Source organism: Sabethes cyaneus, chromosome 3 (genome assembly GCF_943734655.1).
Source record: "Sabethes cyaneus chromosome 3, idSabCyanKW18_F2, whole genome shotgun sequence".
In the NCBI taxonomy this organism is placed as follows: domain Eukaryota; kingdom Metazoa; phylum Arthropoda; class Insecta; order Diptera; family Culicidae; genus Sabethes; species Sabethes cyaneus.
Window position 1 is genome coordinate 114,430,873 of NC_071355.1, and position 22,734 is coordinate 114,453,606.

The 22,734-nt window shown below is 42.7% G+C and overlaps 1 protein-coding gene across 1 annotated transcript; it reads right to left on the reverse strand.

Moving 5' to 3' along the window:
* Positions 1-13,266: 13,266 nt before the first annotated feature.
* On the reverse strand, positions 13,267-19,212 carry LOC128740045 (uncharacterized). The gene is made up of 2 exons (XM_053835553.1): positions 14,870-19,212; positions 13,267-14,818 (listed from the first exon to the last, which is right to left on the reverse strand). Exons 1-2 carry the CDS (start codon positions 19,210-19,212, stop codon positions 13,267-13,269), a joined length of 5,895 nt encoding a protein of 1,964 aa, XP_053691528.1.
* Between the last annotated feature and the right edge of the window lie 3,522 nt (positions 19,213-22,734).

Sequence of the window (22,734 nt, forward strand, 5' to 3'; positions counted from 1 at the left end):
AAAAAGCAAACTTTTAGTTAGGATCAACTGATACCTAATTTGAAACAATGCAAGTTAATAAAGTTGAAATAATGTGTAAAAGTCGTTTGTTTCAACTAGATTAGTGAATTTCGTTTAAACAAATTCCGATGTTAACGTAATCAAAAATTTAGTTTGGGCTTCAACCAAATTTATGGTTGTTTTAAACTAGCCACATTTTTCTCCGTGAACCAAAAATTTGGTTGGAATCAAACTAAAGTTTTGATTACGTTAACATCGAAATTTGTTTGCATTAAATCCAGAAATATAGTTGAAAGTAATGACTTTTACACATTATTTCAACTTGATTAACTCGCATTGTTTCAAATTGAATATCAGTTGATCCAAACTACCCAGTAAACCATTTGGTTTGTATATCTCGATTGCAACTGAGGTATACGAAATCATATCTGAACGAAAAAGTTATATTTCACGCCATATAAGAACATATATGTACCAAAGTGGAGGCGAAATACGTGCGAAAATTTTGACAACTATTTGTAATTCTATTTTGCGCAGTTTTTATAACACGCAACTAAATACTCCTAAATATATGATTAAGATATAATCAAATATTGCAATTGTCTATCCTGCTTTATAATTCACAGTCATGAATTGTATATGAAGACACGCACGACTGCAAAGCAACTTATTGTTCACTTCGATTTGACATACTCTAATCATTATACAATTCCAATGTGAAATTGACATGAAAACGATTTAATGTGAACTTTCTATTACGATTTTGTGTTATCTGGGTAAAAGTTTATTTATTTTCAACCATAAACATGTTTATTCCAACCAAAATTTAAGTTGCGATGATGTCATTATTTTTTGCCGTGTAGGTCGTCGCGTCGCTCGCGTTTTCGCGGTCTGTTCGTCGCGTTCGTTTTCACAAGAGGAAAACGGAAATAATAAACCTCAAGTCACAGCAAGCGAATGCTGAAAGCATTTTGACTATTTTGAGATCAAGTGTTGTGAGTTGAAAAGATTATTACAAAGGTCAAATCCTGGCTGGAATGAAATTACCACCACTGCTGATTGTAGTGGTCGTCATGGCTGCCGGTGTGTGCTCGAAATAAGTGCGTGCGTATAACTATTTTATCGTTCCGACGGAATCAACCAACACTCCAATGGCAAACGTCGGTAATGAACAAAATGAAGCCTTGTAGGCTTGTTATCAACATAATCACATGTCATCGCAACAACAGCAGCATTTTGTTACACCCGTTGGATCATCGACCAGTGGAACTTCAAATAATTATTTTCAGCCGGGCGCTGATTCTAGTTTTAATTATGGTCCATCGTCAAAATGCAAGCAATTTCACCGTACTATCCGATGGATTCGGGAATTTCATTAAAGTTTACCATCAATCCAATGAAGATGTTACGATTATGAGTTATTTTACTACAATACCAATTTTGTGGGACCTACGCTGCCTTTTGGGTATTTGTTTCATCAACCCGTAGCACCAGTCACAGCAAAGTTCCATCGGAGAATGCAGCCAGCAATATTAATCTTATCAACCAACCATATCTGAAATGTATTCACTCTTTGGTAGTGGCGGTTCATCGTATCTCGCCGAAGGTTTACCGCGATCTTCACAGGAAACATTTTTGTAAGCTAATCAGTCGATTCAACAACTATCAATCTTTACCCGAACAACAGTCTGCGCAAAAATCTCACGTACATCAACCTTCCCAAATGATGCCTTCCTCCGTTCCGACTGTTAATCTTACGCAACCAACGATCTTTACCAGTAGTTTTATCTGCTACAACTTCTACTTCTACTAATATCAACAATTACAACCAACTAAACGTAGACAACGATGCTAAGCTGAATCAGAATGCCAACAAAAAGCAACGGATCGTAGCCGAGGAATACCAACACAGTATCAATAAGCAGCAGTTCATTGAAAATACCGGCGGTAGTTCTAAGTTATCCAATGCAGCAGAAAAATCGACTACAAAACTGGGGCAGCAAAATCATCAAATGGCGGAAACGGCTAGGCTTTCAAGAAGAATCGAGTGCGAAATTTTAATGATTAATACAATTCAAGATGTTCAGAGCGTGTCCGGCAAAGATACGGCCAGTATAGAGCAGGTTGAAGAAACCAAGAAAATCAACCAGCAAACAGCGGGGACAGCGTCCACGGAAGAATCAAAATTACGTGATTATTCAGAAAATTGGCAGTGCGCCTTGATGAATAATACTCGGAAGTAAGTTCCTAAATGAATAACATTCATCAAAGATTTAATCAGATTTAATCACTGTTTTTAGCTTTGTGAGTTCAAGCGCTGGAGGATTCCCAACTACCTACATAATCCCAATCCATTCGCCAACGATTACAAGACAACTAGGATTTGAACCTCTAGTATACGGATGGAGCATCTGGCATGACTCTTTTGCCAGTTCATCGTGATGTATGGTTTTCTATCATCCGAAGTCTAGTTTTACGAATTTCGAAGTCCCTGCATTGGTTCTGCAAAACGAAATAATCTGGCAAATCTGGCGTGGTAAAAGCTTTCCAACCGATCGGAAACCGAGGCAAGGGTGGTCAATGGTTCATTTCCAAATTCGAAAAACTACGTTCAGTTTTTCACCTTGGTCCAGCAGAGCGGCGTCGATTATTGGAATCAGGCGACCATACAGTACAATCGCAGTAATCTGGGTGTTGTTGAGAAGGATCCGGACAAGCTGACGTTCCCGAACAGTTTGAAAGTGGATTGTGAGGCAAAGCAGTTAATTCGGGTCATCAGCAACAAGTTACCGATTTCCTGCACTTGCTATTGAATTACAACAAGATCAATTTTCGTGTGCTGTGAGCTGATGTCCACGGTATGGTTTTGGACTCGATTTGCGATGCGAAATATAATAACGTAGTGTCAATTTCGCATTCAGTTAATTGGTTCGGCCATATAAATGATGGCTACATTAGTTTTGGCTTTGTAAAATTGACCAATACGTATAAATAATTATTTATAATTTATCGTCTGTTTGTCTGTGCTTATGGGTTTTACGCCAAGTGCGTTCTGGCCAACTTAATTGGCTTCGCTTACAATTTGCTGTCTGATCTGTGTTGGAGATTGTTTGTGCATATACTCCGCTAGTCAAATAGTTAGAGTCGCACAAATAAATCTTCAACACAAACGGGCAGCAAATTTGTATTTATGCGTGTGATTACCCGATGACATCATCGGTTTCATTCTAGATGCTATTATATATTGCGGTTATTTACATAAATTTTCATCCTGTTGCGGCGGTAACCCGCATCGTCAATCACCGCAAAGAGAACAAGGAAAGGTGGCCAAATATTTTTTGGTTTATATGTGCAATTGTTACTGATGCTTTAGCAACTAAAAATACATAAAAAAACGTCTTTAACCTTTTACATTCAAAAATATGTATTATATAAATTCATTGAATATCATAAGTATAAAAATATGTGTAAATAGTAACACAATTTAAGAAGTCCTTTCCTTTCCGGTTGCAAATATCTAAACAATAGAAATTAATCTATTTGTATGGCAGCTCTGGACAAAAGCACATCCTTCAATATTTGGCGAGGTCAGCATTGGGCGATAATGTATCGATATAACTGGTATCGATATTCGTGGACGAAATCTCGATATAGTTTTTTTTCGAAATAGTTAATTTCGGCATGCATATATTGTGCTTCCCGAGAAAATATTTCGTTTTCCAGTTTAATATAGTTGTGCGCAAAGGTAAATCATATATTATTGACAGTGTAAGCACGTGTAAGTTTTTTATGTTTATGCTCTTATTCTTTGCTTAGATAACATTTGTTTTGTCCTATTACGTACAGACTTACAAACAACACAGTTACAATGTCTTACGTTAACCGAAAATGATAAAATTTAAATGCTGGTTGCGTTTGTGAAAAATTTGGCCATGTTTGAACGGGCAAACACGAAGCAAGCTACCCTAGCATTCAGCTGATGAGTGAGAGAGAAATATTGTTGTTTTTCTCATCACTCTTGCGTTGACAGTTTCTTACGAGATTTCGTAAGAGTGTAAAAGAGATACTTTGACTGCGAGCAACCAGAACAGAGCTGCGCGCAACTGTTAGGCGCACAACTAAACCGACGAAAGAAAAATTTTAGATAATAATCGCAATAACAGCTTTGTAAATGTTAACACGTTATACGGAGTGTTAAAAATAAATGTAAAATGCAGATCGTCACGTGATGCGAGCAATTTTGCTGATTATGCTTTCAGCTGAGTATACGTATCGATATGTGAAAAATATCGATATTCAATTAACGAAAATTCGTCAGCTTCGCTCAATACAGAATTATTTTGACAGCTTACTATGAACTTTCCGAGAATGAAAAGATTTCTTGCAATGCACAATATCACACCGTAGGAATCACTCGACGCGGAGAAGAGCTGCGCGAACAAAGTACGTCTTACCTGTCCAAGAGTCTGCTGCAAAAGGGGGAGATTGACTACTGTGTTACCTGACTCACTGCGAATATGCGTTGTGTTCGCGGGATCGTGTTGGTTCGAAAGGTTTCGAAAAATATCGCCCTTGTATCGAAAATATCGTTAATTTTGATCACTAAAAATAACGTACTTAGACGTTATATTTCAAGTGTCAGTAGTACGCAATAATTGTGTTGTGAAATTGAATTGTTATTTATGCAACTTTTTACAAATTAAATGCAATAACAAAGGCACAACTTATAAAAAATCGTTTTGTTATCGATATTAACTGCATATGCGTTATAAACGAATAAAACGTATGGTTACGTTTTATTTCAATAATACGCATATTCGCAGTGAGTCAGGTAAAACAGTAGCAATGTTGCCAATGATAATTGCGCACTGTACCAGCTTCACATGAATGCGTTGCCAACACTTGCATTGTTAAGGGGGAAGGAATGCTCAAATATAGAGTCCTGTATGCATCGCACATGTATGTACCTCACATCCTCCTCCTTCTCTAAAAAAAAAATAATTCCACTCTTATAAAGCATTATTCCTGTACAGTACCGCCCCGCTAATCCGACAAATTTATAGCCGGGTTAGCGAATTTTGACTCGATAATCCTACAGTCAAACTGACGTCAGTGTGAGTTTGAAATGTGGTTTTGTTTACATCCATACGTAAACAACTCCGGAAATTTTTGAAAATATCTGTCGAAAGTACGCAATAACTATGTTTTATACTCGGTAATGCTCAATTTCGTCAACAAAATACTTTGAAATTCTTAGCTAGTGTCGAAATAAGCACATCAGTCTATTGAGAGTAGCAATGAAAATATTATAGCCATGGCAAAAGTGAACGTATTGTCGATTGAGAGTAGCAATGAAAATATCATAGCCTTGGCAAAAGTGAACGTAGTTAGAAGCAGCACCTTGTGCCATTTCCATTTAGTTAGAAAGAGTGCCATTCTGACTTTAACGGAGACGCCAAACGAAGGTAGTGTTCGATAGAAAGAAGTCAAATACAATACGTTTTAATTCGGAATTTTCCGGAGTAGCGAGATCCGGACTATTGAGTCGTCGGATTATTGGGTGTCGGATTAGCGGGGGGATACTGTATACCAATGTTCCTCCAACTCCTCTAAATATTAAGGAATTGGTAACTTCATATATTCGATCGAATGAATTGACACATGAAAACTATTATCTTCTCACATGAGTGGAAACCGCAGACAAATAGACGAGACATTTAACTCCATCAACTATACAAAATCCATTTATTCCTCCAAAAGGCATGGCTGCATCGCAGCGCTCGAGTGCTACTTTGAGTATTGACTATTTAGTATAAATGTAAAAAACCCTACAGTACGAAACCTCGTAAAACCAAGCAACTTCACAGCATGCACAGCAGGGAGTATCAGTGTGCAAGCAAAACGTGTAACACTGTCTTTTAACCCCTCTAAGGTCTACATCATTTTTAGCGCCGCAAAATTCACTAAAATGGCCATAACTTTTTTATTTTTCAATATTTTTTCACCAAATTCGGGAATTTTGCCGAAAATATTTTCTATTTTCATAATATCTATAGATAATGGCCATATGCCATATGGTCCCGGAGTTATTCCGGAGTTCCTTGGGGGACCGAGATATGGCTTTTTTAGATAAAGTTGCCAAATATCTAAAATTTGTTTGAAATCTGAAGATTTTTGAAAACATATCATCGACTGTGGACATATCAGTTACTTTGCCGCAGTTATGAACCATGGTGCGTGCCATCCGGATCCGGGGGGACGCTATAAATCCGAAACCGGTTCCCGTAACGGGGCATTTCAGCATCAGTAAAGCATGTCGTGTCGCATATCAAAAAACATCAGCATTCGATAAAATAGCGATTGGCGATCATCTCATGTCTTTCAGAGCCCATATGGCCGATTCCAGGTCCCGGACAAGTTCCTCCGAAATCCGTTCTGTGCTTGAATCAGAAAAGAAACCCTCCCCGGACCCGGAACCGGTCATACGGCCTCTGAGAGACATGAGATGATCACCAATCGCTATTTTGTCGAATGCTGATGTTTTTTGATATGCGACACGACTTGCTTTACTGACGCTGAAATGTCCCGTTACGGGAACCGGTTCCGGATTCATAGTGTCCCCCCGGATCCGGATGGCGCGCACCATGGCTCATAACTGCGGCAAAGAAGCTGATACGTCCACAGTTGATGATATATTTTCAAAAATCTTCAGATTTCAAACAAATTTGAGATATTTGGCAACTTTATCTAAAAAAGCCATATCTCGGTCCCCCAAGGAACTTCGGAATAACTCCGGGACCATATAACATATGACCATTATCTATAGATATTATGAAAATAGAAAATATTTTCGGCAAAATTCCCAAATTTGGTGAAAAAATATTGAAAAATAAAAAAGTTATGGCCATTTTAGTGAATTTTGCGGCGCTAAAAATGATGTAGACCTTAGAGGGGTTAAACGATTTTCCTCTATGTGTTATGTTATGTGTGGAAACCATAAACGTATCATTTATAGAATACTAGCTGACCCGACAAACTTCGTATTGCCACAAATTAACCTGTGTTGTACATAAATCATGAATCTCGGATGATCTTTGTCAGAATCTCGAGTTTTGCAAGCCCCCCAGTGGGTGGCGCTTCCGACGGCGGGTCACCGGCAACACTCGCGACCGTCTCGTCCTGAAAGATCTAGTGTTACTATAGATAGGTTTTGTGGTCTTGTATTGACTAATGTTTTATGGAAGAGTCTCGAATTTCTCGAGTTCGATTAGTTTTTGAGTTTCGCAAAAATTTCTGTTTTATTTGTATGAGAGTCCATATCCCCCTACCACAGGGGTGAGAGGTCTCTAACTATCGTAAAATAAATTCAAGACTCCAAAATCTCCCACATGCCAAATTTGGTTCCATTTGCTTGATTAGTTCTCAAGTTATAAGGAAATTTGAATTTCATTTGTATGGGAGCTCCCCTCTTAAAAGGGGAAGGGGTCGTAATTCACCATAGAAAAAATTTCTGCCATCTAAAACTCCCACATGCCAAATTTGGTTCCATTTGATTGATTAGTTCTCGAGATAAGAGGAAATTTGCATTTCATTTGTATGGAAGCCCACCCTCTTAAAGGGGAGATGGGCCATAACTCGCTTTCTAAAGAAGAGAGGGGTCTCAATTCACCATAGAAAAAAATCTTGCGTCCAAAACCACTTACATGTCAAATTTGGTTCCGTTTGTTTGATTAGTTGTCGAGTTATGAGGAAATTTGTTTTTCATTTGTATAGGAGCCCCCCCCCTCTTAAAGTGGGGAAATCCATAGAAAATATACCATAGAAAATATTCTTGCCAACAAAAACACCCACATGATAAATTTAGTTCCATTTGCTTGATTAGTTCTAGAGTTATGAGGAAATTTGTATTTCGTTTGTATGAGAGCCCCCCTCTTAAAAAGGTAAGGGGTCCTAATTCATCATAGAAAAAATGGTTGCCTCCAAAAACACCCACATGCCAAATATGGTTCCATTTGCTTGATTAGTTCTCGAATTATGAGGAAATTTGTATTTCATTTGTGTAGAAGCACCCCCTCTTAAAGTTGGGAGGGGTCCTAATTCACCATAGAAAATATTCTTGCCGTTGAAAACTTTCACATGCCAAATTTAGTTTCATTTGCTTGATTAGCTCTCGAGTTATGAGGAAATTTGTATTTCATTTCTATAGGAGCCCCCCCTCCTAAAGTGAGGAGGGGTCCCAGTTCATCATAGAAAAAAATTTTGTCTCCAAAAACACCTACTTGTCAAATTTGGTTCCATTTGCTTGATTAGTTCTCGAGTTATGAGGAAATTTGTATTTCGTTTGTATAGGAGGCCCCCCTCTTAAAGTGGGGAGGGGTTCTAATTCACCATAGAAAATATTCATGCCCTAGAAAACTTTCACGTGCCAAATTTGGTTCCATTTGCTTGATTAATTCTCGAGTTATGAGGAAATTTGCATTTCATTTGTATGGGAGCCCCCCTTCCTAAAGTGGGGAGGAATCCCAATTCATCAAAGAAAAAAATTTTGTCTCCAAAAACACCCACTTGCCAAATTTTGTTCCATTTGCTTGATTAGTTCTCGAGTTATGAGGAAATTTGTATTTCGTTTGTATAGGAGCTCCCTCTCTTAAAGTGGGGAGGGGTTCTAATTTACCATAGAAAATATTCTTGCCCTCGAAAACTTTCACATGCCAAATTTTATTCCATTTGCTTGATTAGTTCTTCAGTTATGAGGAAATTTGTATTTCATGTGTATAGGATCCCCCCTCCTAAAACGGGGAGGGGTCCCAATTCATCATAGAAAAAATTGTTGTCTCCATAAACACCCACATGCCAAATTTGGTTCCATTTGCTTAATTACTTCTCGAGTTATGAGGAAAATTGTGTTTCTTTGGTACAGGAGCCCCCCCTCTTAAAGTGGGGAGGGGTCCTAATTTACTATAGAAAATATTCTTGCCCTCGAAAACCTTCACATGCTAAATTTGGTTCCATTTGCTTGATTAGTTCTCGAGTTATGAGGAAATTTGTATGGAAGCCCCCCCTTTTAAAGAGGAGAGGAGTTATAATTCCCCTTATAAAGAGGGAAGGGGTCTCAATTTACCATAGAATAAATTCTTGTCACCGAAAACACCCACCTGCCAAATTTTATTCTATTTGCTTGAGTAGTTGTCGAGTTATGCAGAAATTTGTGTTTCATTTGTATGGGAGCCCCCCCTCTTAGTGGGGGGAGGGGTTTCTAACCATCACTAAAACCTTTCCTGGCCCCAAAAAACCTCTACATGCATATTTTCATGCCGATTGGTTCAGTAGTTTTCGATTCTATAAGGAACATACGGACAGACAGACAGACAGACAGAAATCCTTCTTTATAGGTATAGATTTACATACCATTCAATGAGTCATTATGATTTTATCAAATTTTACTATAATATGATGCCGACTACTCCAAAATAAAATCTCTGCTTTTGTAGGAAACACTTCACTCAAATAAAAGTTACTCCTAAATATTTTCCATATTTTTAGCCCTCAATCCACCTTTTCGCGCGCTTAATGGCGACTAGTGGGCACAACTTTTGGAAAATATTTAAATGCTTTTGGCAACTTTGCTAACGTAAGCTTGACAGTTTTACAAGGGGAAAAATGTCAACTTGACGTGAGCAGAGTTGCCAAAAGCATGTTATTTTTTCCGAAAGTTGTGCCCACTAGCCGTGAAGCCCTATAAATGTGTATCTTTATAGGGCTTTAACAAGCCGCCATTAGGCACGCGAAAAGGTCGATAGACACAGTCAAATAATTTTGTTACATCAATCAATAGTGTACCTCGGTGCTAAAGCCAAAGAGCAAAAATTTACCAAATCAATTGTATTCCACCAAAAAACAGTTGTTTTATCTAGCCACAAACCAGAAAACCGTTTACATCGCGGTTATCTCCTGAGCGCGTTATCACCGTTGCTGTAGGTTGATTTTTAGAAGCGCCGCAATATTTGCGCTGCTAACACAAACAAACGGTACGTTCTTCCACACATTTACTACTACACATTGCGTTATAATCCCGTCCACCTTGCCGTCCACGCTCGAACTGGCAGAATTATTTTGACAACTATCCATTTCGTTGCTCGATAATAATTCGTCCAATTTGGCAACCCTGTACATTTCTACTGACTGACAGCAACTCACATACAACAACAATAAAACAAACATCTTTCATTGCTGATTTTTGTTCGTTCTCAACTATGATGATGCGTTTAGAACTAGCATAAGCATAAACCATCAAATCGCAAACACAGAAAGAGGCAGAAATGACATTTATAAATGTTTACGATAAACCTGCGATCACCATCGCCTAGAAGTCAACGAAGCCGACATATCATTTGATATTCAGCAACAAATATTATGGAGTAAGCATTGCACAATTATTCTAGCCAATCTTGAAAACGCTTTCCATTACACGTTTACTTTTTTAGCGGTCATCCTCAATAGGCCATTAATTTACCCTGGTGGTTTTCCTTACGCACCTGCTTTTTGTATGTGGTTTTCTTTACTCACTTAAGCGGTTGTCCCAACTCACCATTTTTAGGTGGTCTTCTTTACTCACCAGCGCAGCGGTTCTCCCAGCTCGCCAATTTTTAACATGGTTTTCCATACCAGCGGTTATACCAACTCGCCATTTTTTTAGGTGGTATTCCTTACTCACCAGCGCAGCGGCTGTCCCAGCTCGCCATTTTTTTACATGGTTTTCCTTACCAGCGGTTGTCACAACTCGCCTTTTTTTAGGTGGTATTCCTTACACACCTTCAACTGTTAACGGTTTTCTTTACTCGTCATATTTCACGTGGTTTTCGTTACACACATAGCGGTCGTCTCGGCACGCCATTTTGTTATTTGTGGTCGTTTTCATTACAGACGATATTCTTGACGGTTTTTGTTACACGTCACTTAATAAATTTCAACAGGTCTCCGTGCCGAGTGATTCTACGAGAATAAAAACAAAAAAGAAACGTCAACTGTTCGAAATAGTAGGCAGGAAATCGCCAATGTGAATACCCGATGACATCGTCGGTTTCATTCTAGATGCTATTATATATCACACCGTAGGAATCACTCGACGCGGAGAAGAGCTGCGCGAACAAAGTACGTCTTACCTGTCCAAGAGTCTACTGCAAAAGGGGGAGATTGACTAGCAATATTGCCAATGATAATTGCGCACTGTACCAGCTTCACATGAATGCGTTGCCAACACTTGCATTGTTAAGGGGGAAGGAATGCTCAAATATAGAGTCCTGTATGCACCGCACATGTATGTACCTCACAATGCGAAAAACTTTTTAATGGCTCTGTCACCATCGCATTGGTTCAGGAGCCATATTTTCGCAAGGGGTACTTTCATTCGACGGATATTGGAAACCAGAACTTTGCTGTTTTCAGCAAAACTGGTATGACAAATCCTCGTTTGATGCCCAGGGCATGCATATTGTTGCATAGGTCAATTAGTGCATGCCTTATCTCTGAGTTGACTACTCGAGATATTTGTGCAGTCACAGTAGAACTCGTCGTGGATGATGTCCATAGGCGCTATGTCTACTGTTCTGCATACTTACCACACGATGAACCGTCTCCCAGCGACGATTTCAGAAATGTTGTGAGATACTGCCAATCTAATGGGCTTCCGCTCATTGTAGGCAGTGATGCCAATGCCCATCACATCATTTGGGGCAGCTCGGACATCAATCTGAGAGGCTCTAATTTGATGGAATATTTGAGTAGTACCAACCTTGGAATACTCAACATTGGCAATTGTCCAACTTTCATACGAGCTGGTAGAGAGGAAGTGTTAGATATAACACTCTGCTCTAACAGGATCAGTCATGAGTTGGCACAATGGCATGTTTCAAATGAGACACCAATATCTGATCATTGCTTTATATATTTTGATCATTTGGGTGTCTCCATGAACGCTGCAACATTTCGCAATCCGAGATTTTCTGACTGGGAACTCTTTGAGGAGGAACTGGCGACGAAATTTCAAGGATTCGAACCGACGATTGAGTCATCGATCGACTTGGATGTGGCTGTAGATGTCACAACATCTTTTATTGCGGAAGCTTTTGAAGTAGCTTGCCCGCTAAAAACTATTAAAACGACTAGAGGAACACCGTGGTGGAACTCTCATCTCGCGGAACTAAAGAAACGATGCAGGAGAGCCTGGAATAGACGTCGGAGGGATGGCGTGGAGCCTTTCAAGCAGGCTCGGAAAGCCTATGCAAAGGCTCTACGATCTTCAGCACGCACGAGCTGGCACAGGTTCTGTAGCAACGTTTCCAGTTTCGGCGAGGCAAGTTGACTTAATAAAATACTGTCAAAATCGAAAGATTATCAGGTTAATAACATACGAAGTTCGAACGGTGAATACTGTTCTAATGACAATGAAATCCTAGAATGTCTCTTTTATAGTCACTTTCCGGGCTGTGTGGAACCTGAAGTTCGAAACGATCCAGAAATCGTTTTAGGTGGCTTAGACTCATGGGCTTTTGCTCGGAGACTTGTCACAACTGAAGCGATTGAGTGGGCCGTGAACAGCTTCTGTTCGGACCACTTTGAACAAATGAAACTATTTCCTTGGAATCAGCCTTATTTTCTGGCAGATCAAAGCTAGAATTATATTATTTCCATTAGATTAACATTACTTACTAGCCCTACTCTAACTTACATTTTAGTTTCTTTTTCCCTCCAGCAGATCGGCCACGTTCTTCTCTAGCAGCTGTCTTCGAAACAATAAGAAATTGATTCACCTTCTAGCGTTTTCAATAATTTTTCGTACTAGCTTTAATCAATTTTTATCTGCTTTATTCTCGATCGTAGCTGTAAGTTTTAACGTGTGTATTTATTTAGGCTAACAAATTTTACATCTTGTTTTTAAGTAGAATAATAAGTTTTAATCAAGTCACACTTTACTCACAGTGATCAACTTTCGTATCCTGAATTCACGAATCAAATACACGGTATTTTTTGGTGCAAATTAGGCTTAATTAAATTTGTTTTATCTCACTCCCTATTAGAAATAGCACAACTTTCCTTTTATTCAGATTACTATTTACTTCTTACTTTTTATTGTTTTCTTCCGTCCCGTCACTCACTCGTCTCTATTTGTTGTTGTTTTACACCGCACGTCAACATACGACCTGAAGTTGACCGTGGTCGTTAAAGGAACATACCCCGGCTGAACGTTCGGCAGTGTACGCGATGCGCTTAGTGCAGTGCTCCCAACATTTCCCCGGCCCGTAAACCTAGTCCAGAGGCCACTTCCGGTCTGGCTTTACCACCATCTTCTTCGCCAACCTCGATCACAGCCAACTGCGCCACAGCTCGCCGAAACAAACCACTGCTCGTCCGGACCAAGGCCTGCCGTACGCGGCCGTCACTCGCCGGGATGACCTCCTCGATTCTTCCACGTACCCAGGATCTTCGCTTGGACCCCCCGACTACGTAGACTAGGTCGCCTTTCTTCAGCACTCTCGCTTCACCGTGCCATTTCGACCGCTGGTTCAACGCCGACACGTACTCCTTGATCCATCGGCCCCACATCTCCTGCGCCAACTCCTGCGAACGCTTATATGCATCCCGCAACACTTCAGCAGGGTGCGGTGGAGGGGGAACCATCTGTGGCTCGTTCGGCGAAACACCTCGCAGAAAGTGGTTCGGACTGAGTGCTTCTGCCTCAATTGTCTCTTGCGAAACGTACACCAGCGGCCTCGAGTTAATCATATCTTCTGCTGCTGTTACTGACATGTGTAGAATTTCATCTGTCAACCTCTTCCCGTCGTTCAATGCTTCCAACGCCTCCTTAACCGATCTGACCAATCGCTCCCATACCCCACCCATGTGGGGGGCAGCTGGTGGGTTGAATGACCACTGCATCCGCGCGTCGGTTAACTCGTCCGCGCAGTCGCTGTTGATATCGTTGATCCTCCCTGTCAGCTCCTTGCTTGCACCTTTCAGGTTAGTCCCGTTGTCGGAGAAGAACTCTTGCGGTGGCCCTCTACGATGTATGAAGCGACGAATAGCCATCAAACACGACTGTGTGGTCAGGCTAGCACTCACTTCTAGGTGAACAGCGCGCGTCACGAAGCAGGTGAACACGGCTATCCAGCGCTTTTTGCTATGACGCGCTACCGTAACGTTAACTGGGCCGAGGTAGTCTATTCCGGTGAAACTGAACGGTCGTCGATAGGGTTGCAAACGCTGTACCGGTAAAGCTGCCATCCTCGGGACCCGTGGACGACTATGATGAACCTTACACCACTGACACGCCTTCGATACTTTGTACACCACCGTACCGACCTTTGGAATGTAGAACCGCTGCCGTATCTCGTTTTTAACCGTTTCTCGATAACCGTGCCCGAAGCGTTCGTGGTAGTGCTGCACGATCAACTCCATCACATGGTGGTCTCTCGGTAGAATCACCGGAAAGCGCAAATCGAATGGTAAGAATTCGGCTTTCTCCGTACGTCCTTCCATCCGAATCACGTCGTTTTCGTCGACCAGCGGCGTCAACTTGTACAGTGGGCTGGACTTCTCCAAGACTATCCACTCACTCGTAGGTCTGTTTCGATTCTTCATCAAGGTTTTCAACTCATCCCCGAACGCTTCGGCCTGAACCGCTCGTAATAGATACCGCTCCGCCTGCTGGAATTCCTCCTGCTTCAACGGTGTACGTACTGCTGACCACCTCACCGACATCAACGACTTCGCCTGGTTCTTCGTCGCCTTCAAGGTTTTGATCGGATCGCCTTTCATCCGCCTTCAACAGTTGGACCCAAATCTGAATACGCAAGCCACCGTCCTTACTAACACGTTCCATTTGGAGAACCGATGAACGTCGACCAGAGTGTCCTGCACAACCACGTCGTGAAACAGGAACTGCGCCCGGAGCTCTTCTTTCGTGTTGGCCGGCGCAGTCTGCTGCGGCCAGTTCGCCTCGTCTTGGTACAAAAAACTGGGCCCTTTGAACCAGCTACTGTTCGATTCCAACTCTGCATCACGCCTCCACTTCGTAAGTCTGTCTGCCTCGTTTAGTTTCGTCGGTGTCCAACGCCAATCGGACAGATTCGTACGGCTGAGGATTTCTCCAATGCGAAACCCGACGAATGGCTTATACCTCCGTTGATCCGATCTAATCCAAGACAAGACCGTCCGCGAATCGGTCCAGAGGAACGTTTGCTGGATCTTGTAACTGTGGCTCTCTTGAACGGTGCGCACTAACCTGGCGCCCAGCACTGCGGCCTGCAGTTCTAGCCGTGGAATACTCAGTTGCTTCAGCGGGGCAACCTTGGTACGACTCATCACCTGCACACAAACGATCTCTTCGTTGACGATGGCACGGAAATATCCTACGCACCCGTACGCCTTCTCTCCAGCATCGGTGAAGATATGAAGCTGCACGTCTTTCACTTGTTGAGAGTGCGCTTTCCCGAAATAGCTTCGCGGAATCCTGATCTCCGCAATCGTCGGCAGCAACTCAACCCACCGCATCCATTTCTCCATCGATTCGTAGTCGATTTGCTTATCCCATTCACACCCGGTCCTCCACAAGTCTTGAATCAACATTTTTCCGGATATCGTGAACGGTGCTAGTAGGCCCAACGGATCGAACATCGCCATGACGCAGCTGAGAACGTTCCTTTTCGTTGGCCGCACTTCGCCTGAGATCTTCAGCTGGAATCCTGCATTGGTGATGGTGGAGAAGGAAAACTCATCTTCTTTAGAATCCCAGACGATCCCGAGCACCCGTTCTGTTTCGGCTTGCTTGTCCTGATGAAAGAGAACCGCGCTGTTGTCGCGTTGCTCTCCCATCTCTCGCAGAAACTCCGACGAATTTGAGACCCAGTTTCGGATGTTGAAACCGCCACGGGAATGGATAGCTTTCACCTCCTGGGCTCTCCTAATTGCCTCCTCAGCCGTGTCTAGACTGTCGAAATAGTCGTCGACGTAATGGTTTTTCACAATCGCTACCGCCGCTTCCGGATACTGCTCCGCGTGCTCCTCTGCGTTTAAGTTCTTGATGAATTGCGCAGAGCAAGGTGAGCAAGTCGATCCGAAAGTCGCCACGTCCATGACGAACACCTGCGGTTTGTCGTTACTTGAAGGACGATACAGGAACCGTTGCGCCTGTTTATCCTCCGCTCTGATCCGGATCTGGTGGTACATTTCCTGTATGTCACCACCAAACCCGACGCTACGCTCACGAAAGCGTTGAATTACTGCCGGGAGAGACGTCAGCATGTCAGGCCCCTTTAACAGTTCTGTATTCAGGGAAACGCCGTTTACTGTTGCAGCTGCGTCCCACACAAGGCGCACCTTTCCCGGCTTCTTAGGGTTCGTCACAACGTTAAGGGGTAGATACCATACCGCTGCTGGATCGGTGTCGACGAGTTCAGCCGGCGTAGCAATGTGCGCGTAACCCTTCAATTGATAGTCGGTGATCTGCTTCTCCACATTCTGCCGCAACGCCTCGTTTTTTAACAGCTTCCTCTCCAATGCTTGCATCCTGCGCACAGCCATCGGATAGCTGTCAGGGAACTTCCGCTCGTCATCGCGCCACAGGAGCCCTGTCTCGAAACGACATCCAACACGAACCGTCGTACTTTGAAGAATCTCACGAGCACGTTCGTTTTCGGCCGACTCCGGAATTCCGGCCGGTGTAACTCCCGCTTCCTCCATCACGTATTGGCTGCGAATCATATCGTGCAACGCCTGGTTGCTCACTGGCTCCACTGCGTGAAAATTCACCACCGCATTCGACAACGAACACTGGTTCTCCTGTCCGTAGACTGTCCAGCCTAATTGCGACCGAACACCGATAGGCTCGCCCGGTCTACCAATCCTAGATTCGAGCGGAGCGAATACGTGCATGTTGTCCAACCCGATCATCATTTTCGGTTCTTCTGCGTCATAATCCTCAACCGGCAGGCCCTGTAAGTGGGGATAGCGTGCCGCGATCTCGCGGAATTGCATCTCCTGTTTAGGCAAAATGAGTTCCGCAACGGTGCGAGCTTCTCGTAGCGGGAACTGCTCGGTTGAGCCTCTAGCGGATACCATCAGATCCACTTTCCGAGAACCGCTCTCGAAGCGCTTCATGTTTCCAGTCCACGTGACGACTAACGGCTCAGCTGTTCCGTTGATCTTCAACTTGTTGGCGATAGAATCCTCTACCAGGGTAATGGAGGACCCCTCATCCAAAAATGCAAGGATATCCAGTCCTCGGTTCCCGACGTGAAGCGTAACCGGTAGCATCCTAAACAACACGGAGCGATTTAGGCGGTTGTGAGCGTTACACTGGACCTCCATTATCTGAACAATTTCTTCGGATCGGTGCAAAAACGGATTATGTCCTCCTTGACAGTCTCCTACGTTGCAGCGAATCTTAAAGTTGCAGCGGCTCTTTCCATGGTTATTAAGGCACAGTTCACACATCTTGAACCTTTCGACCAGCTTCAGACGTTCTGCGATGTTTAATTTTCGGAAGTCATCGCAAAATCTGATCTTGTGATCAGTCCTCTTACACACCCAGCACGGCTTTTCACTTTTCACATTCGGCGTCGTTTCCCTTTTGCCGGGGAAGGAGTGGTGGACGTGGACAAACTCCTTCTTGTTCTGCTTCGCTCGCGCGGAACGTTCACTGTGATCGTGAAGATCGTGAGTGGAGAATTCACTGACCTCGGAGACATCGGAAACAATACCGTTCATGAATTCGGTAAATATCCTTAACGGAGTGCCGACTTGGTTCCGTTTGTAGCGGACCCAATCCAGCTTGTAGTTTGGAGGGAGCTTATCCACAAGCTCTTGGACCAACATGGGGTTGCTCAAATGATCCACGAGCTTTGCAGCTTCTAAGTGGTCGCAGAGCTGCTTGACCGTTATACCGAAATGTATGAATGTTTCTAAACGGTCATCTCTTGGTAACTTAGCCTGGCGCACCTTCATCAGCAGCGTTTTTAAAAGCTTCTCAGGCCTCCCGAACAAATTCCGGAGATCGCGGATTACATCGGGAACCGAGTCAGGGAGGACCAACCGACTTCTCACGGCTTCTAGAGCATCCCCTTTTAGGCTGTCCTGCAGGCGCTTCAAATTGTCCAGGTTAGAAAATCCACACGCTTCGGTGGTATACTCATAGCTACTGATGAAAATCGGCCAGAGTTCAGTCTCGCCCCTAAACACCGGTAACTGCTTGGAAATGGACTGTCGAGCGGATATTTGCGCTTGGGAGAGCCCTACCGGTTCCTGCCTCGACACGTTTCGTGTACGATTCAATAGCCCTTCTAATAAGTTCCGTTCATCGAGAGTCAATCGTCCGAACGGATCCTCATTATTTGGAATATTGTGACGATTTGCACTCGGGTTTTTCGGTAAAGTGGGAGGGGGCAAGGGCACCTTTTTTGCCTTGGCACCAGACACCACAGGTTTCTGTTGAAGCTTCTGGTTATCGAGCCAATCCTCTACCTTCCGATAAAAGTCTTCCTCTTCTTCTTCATCCGGAATTCCACCAACAGCGCCTTCTTCTTCATCTCCATCCTCTTTTTGATCTTCTTCCTTTTCACGACCCGTACCGCCGTAGTTTTCAACCAGTACCTTTTTTGCATTTTTGAACTGTTCACGCAGCTTGTTTCGCCTTTTGAGAAACTCTTCCTCTTCCTTTAGGCGCTGGTTCAGCAATTCCTGCTCCTGTTTCAGCTGATCTGCCCGTAACTCCCGCTCTTGGTCCAATTCCATTTGGCGGAGTTCTCTCTCCAGGCTTAATTCCTTCTCCTTCATCGCACGTTCCATTTCGAGCCGTTTCCTACGTAGAATGCGCTCGTTCTCCAAGGCCTTCTCCTTGGCATCCATCTCTTCTTGCATCTTTCGCAAAGATTCTTCGATTGTCAAAACAGCACTACTCACCGAGCCAGTTTCTCCCTTCGAACTTGTCTTCTTTCCATCCGTGGAGGTCTTTTTCGACGTTGCGACAGCAGCACCTTTCTTTTTGGGTACTTGCAGAAAGTTGCTGCACTTCGGACAGCTCCACGGGTGATCCTTTACCGTATCATTCACTCCAGCACAACCGTAATGCGCCCATCCGTCGCACTGGTCACATTGGACCATTTCGTTTGTGTCCACTTCCGAACACAGAAGGCAGCTGCCGGACTTCGAATTAGCCATCTTTCGAGGTTATGTCCGAGAGGTAAAATCTTTGATTTTGTTCGGACCACTTGAACAAATGAAACTATTTCCTTGGAATCAGCCTTATTTTCTGGCAGATCAAAGCTAGAATTATATTATTTCCATTAGATTAACATTACTTACTAGCCCTACTCTAACTTACATTTTAGTTTCTTTTTCCCTCTAGCAGATCGGCCACGTTCTTCTCTAGCAGCTGTCTTCGAAACAATAAGAAATTGATTCACCTTCTAGCGTTTTCAATAATTTTTCGTACTAGCTTTAATCAATTTTTATCTGCTTTATTCTCGATCGTAGCTGTAAGTTTTAACGTGTGTATTTATTTAGGCTAACAAATTTTACATCTTGTTTTTAAGTAGAATAATAAGTTTTAATCAAGTCACACTTTACTCACAGTGATCAACTTTCGTATCCTGAATTCACGAATCAAATACACGGTATTTTTTGGTGCAAATTAGGCTTAATTAAATTTGTTTTATCTCACTCCCTATTAGAAATAGCACAACTTTCCTTTTATTCAGATTACTATTTACTTCTTACTTTTTATTGTTTTCTTCCGTCCCGTCACTCACTCGTCTCTATTTGTTGTTGTTTTATACCGCACGTCAACATACGACCTGAAGTTGACCGTGGTCGTTAAAGGAACATACCCCGGCTGAACGTTCGGCTGTGTACGCGATGCGCTTAGTGCAGTGCTCCCAACAGCTTCTCTCCATACAAATCTCCTGGAACAGATGGAATATACCCTATTCTACTGCATAAAGGATTCAAGTACTTCAAACACATTCTGAGAAGGATGTTTGTGTGTAGTATTGCTATTGGGTACATCCCAACTCAATGGCGTGAAATAACCATTAAGTTTATTCCTAAAGGTGGACGCGCGACATACGAGCAAGCAAAAAGTTTTAGACCAATCAGTCTAACGTCTTTCTTTGCTTAAATCACTTGAGCGGATTGTTGATCACCACATCCGCGAAACAAGCTTGGTAGAAGTTCCTCTTCATTCAGCACAGTATGCTTATCAAAGTGGCAAGTCTACAACCACTTTATTACATGATGTGGTGGATAAAATTGAGGTTGCTTTTTCACAAAAGGAATCTTGCTTAGGAACTTTTTTGGATATTGAAGGCGCGTTTGATAACGTATCTTTCGCCTCCATTTTGGAGGCTGCTCGTTATCATAATGTGCCTTCAATAATCATAAAGTGGATAGAACAAATGCTTAGTAACCGATTGCTTTTTTCGTCCTTACGGTAAGCAAGCATTTGGAAGCAAAGTGTTTGTGGATGTCCACAAGGTGGCGTTCTCTCGCCTCTTTTATGGAACCTTGTGGCGGACGGCCTATTGAGGAAACTCAATGGTCTAGGCTATATGGTTTTGCGGATGACTATCTCATCCTAGTAGTTGGAAAGTGCATAAGCACATTATTTGACTTAATGCAGCAGGCACTACGCGTCGTGGAAACGTGGTGCCAAGAAACAGCACTTTCGGTAAATCCGAGCAAAACATCTATCGTCTTATTTTCAAGACGTAGAAATACCAATGGAGCTCGCGCTCTGCGCTTTTACGATTCGGATGTTGATGTTGTGAACGAAGTGAAGTATGTGGGGTTGATTCTCAACTCCAAGCTTGACTGGTCCACAAATATTGATTTCCGAATTAAAAAAGCGTGCATGGCCTTTGGGCAATGTAGACGAGCAATTGGCAACTCTTGGGGGCTTAAACCCAAATACATACACTGGTTATACACGGTCGTTGTCAGACCAATACTGGCGTATGGTTGTCTTGTATGGTGGCAGAGAGGGGAAGTTGTGACTGTACAGACAAAGCTAAACCATCTTCAAAGGATGTGTTTAATGGCAATGTCTGGTGCATTTACTACAACTCCTACTGCCGCCCTAGAAGCTATTTTCAATATTAAACCTCTACACTTCCACCTGAAGCAAGAGGCACTAATATGTGCTTATCGACTACACGCGATTGGCCTTTGGCAGTCTGTGGACGGTTCCACTGGTCATACTCGATTGTGGTCGCAAATTGTTGCTGAGGACAAGTTTGCCCTTGCTCCTAGCGATGTAACGCTCATGCGTACTTTCCCGTATAGGACTTTCTCAAGTGACTTTCCTCCTAGAGAGGATTGGATGTCAGGCTACATGGAAAGGAAAATTTCCGACTATGTAGTCTGTTACACCGATGGTTCCTTGTACGAAGGTCGCGCGGGTACTGGTGTTTACTGCCGTGAGCTGGAATTGGAGGAATCCTATTCGTTGGGTAGTTACTGCACCGTTTTTCAAGCTGAAATCTTTGCAATTATGTGCGGAGCTCAGTTTGCACTTCAGAAAGAACTGATAGGCAAGATTATCTACTTCTGTTCTGACAGTCAAGCCGCTATAAAAGCCCTTTGTGCGGCTAATTCTAAATCTAAAACAGTCATCGCCTGCCACACCCAATCAGAAGAACTAAGCATTCTAAATGCCGTTCATCTGGTTTGGGTTCCTGGCCATTCTGGTATAACCGGAAATGAATGGGCTGATGAACTAGCAAGATCTGGAGCAGAAAAGTCGGTTTCGGACCAGAACCTGCTTTACCAATTGCGGCATGTTGGATAAAACAAAAGATTCGATCTTGGTTTTCATCTGAACATGTACGTTATTGGGAAAATCTTGAAACTTGTCGTCAAACGAAAAGTTTCATTGTTAAGCCTTGTGAGAAGGTTGCGAAATTTCTTTTGCAACACTCAAAGGTAAATTGCAGTATTCTTGTCAGATCACTGACTGGTCACTGCAGACTAAATTATCATATGGCTACGATTCAGCGAGCTGAATCGTTTCATTGTAATTTATGTGAATCCGACTACGGTACACCATATCACGTAATTTGCAACTGTCCTGCAGTAGCACAATTGCGTCATAGGATCTTTGGATCCTACGTCTTAAATGAATCGGATTTTAGGAAACTAAAATTACGAGATATTTTGATGTTCCTTACCGAAAGCGGCATTGAGTTGTAAGCTCTTATTTATCATGAGTATACCCCCCAGGGGGTGTACTTTTGATAAGTCAACTACCAAGGATTGCAGTATCCCCTCGGGGGTACAAAAATCTCTCGGTATATATGAGCCGTTCCGAATTATAGTGGTCTATTGACCATTTTTGTCAAAAATGAGATTTTTGCATAAATCGCATCTTTATCGATAGATGTACTATATAAACACTAAAAATTACAAAATAGTAGGTTTCCAACCTGCTTTTTTTCATGATGAATTTTAGGTCCGGAACAGAATGACCATTCTGTTCCGCATTATAGTGGTCTATGTGCATGGGACTTACTTGTGACAGAGATTGAGATAAAACTCCCATAATCCCATAATTAGATGAAAGTAGTTAATAAGCGTAAGTCGACTATTGTTTTTTTGTGTCGATTGAACTCCCCCTCCCTCTATGGGAGACAACCCCCCCCCCACCCCTGATCAACAAAAGCCTTGTTTTCGTCAAATCCGCTAATT

What these genes read in the sequence shown, in the direction of transcription:
- LOC128740045 (XM_053835553.1), bottom strand. Translation starts at nt 19,212, where the DNA reads ATGGCTAATTCGAAGTCCGGCAGCTGCCTTCTGTGTTCGGAAGTGGAC. An exon ending in CGGTTCTCCAAATGGAACGT is followed by an intron (nt 14,819 to 14,869) that starts GTTAGTAAGGAC and finishes CAACTGTTGAAG; the next exon opens with GCGGATGAAAGGCGATCCGA.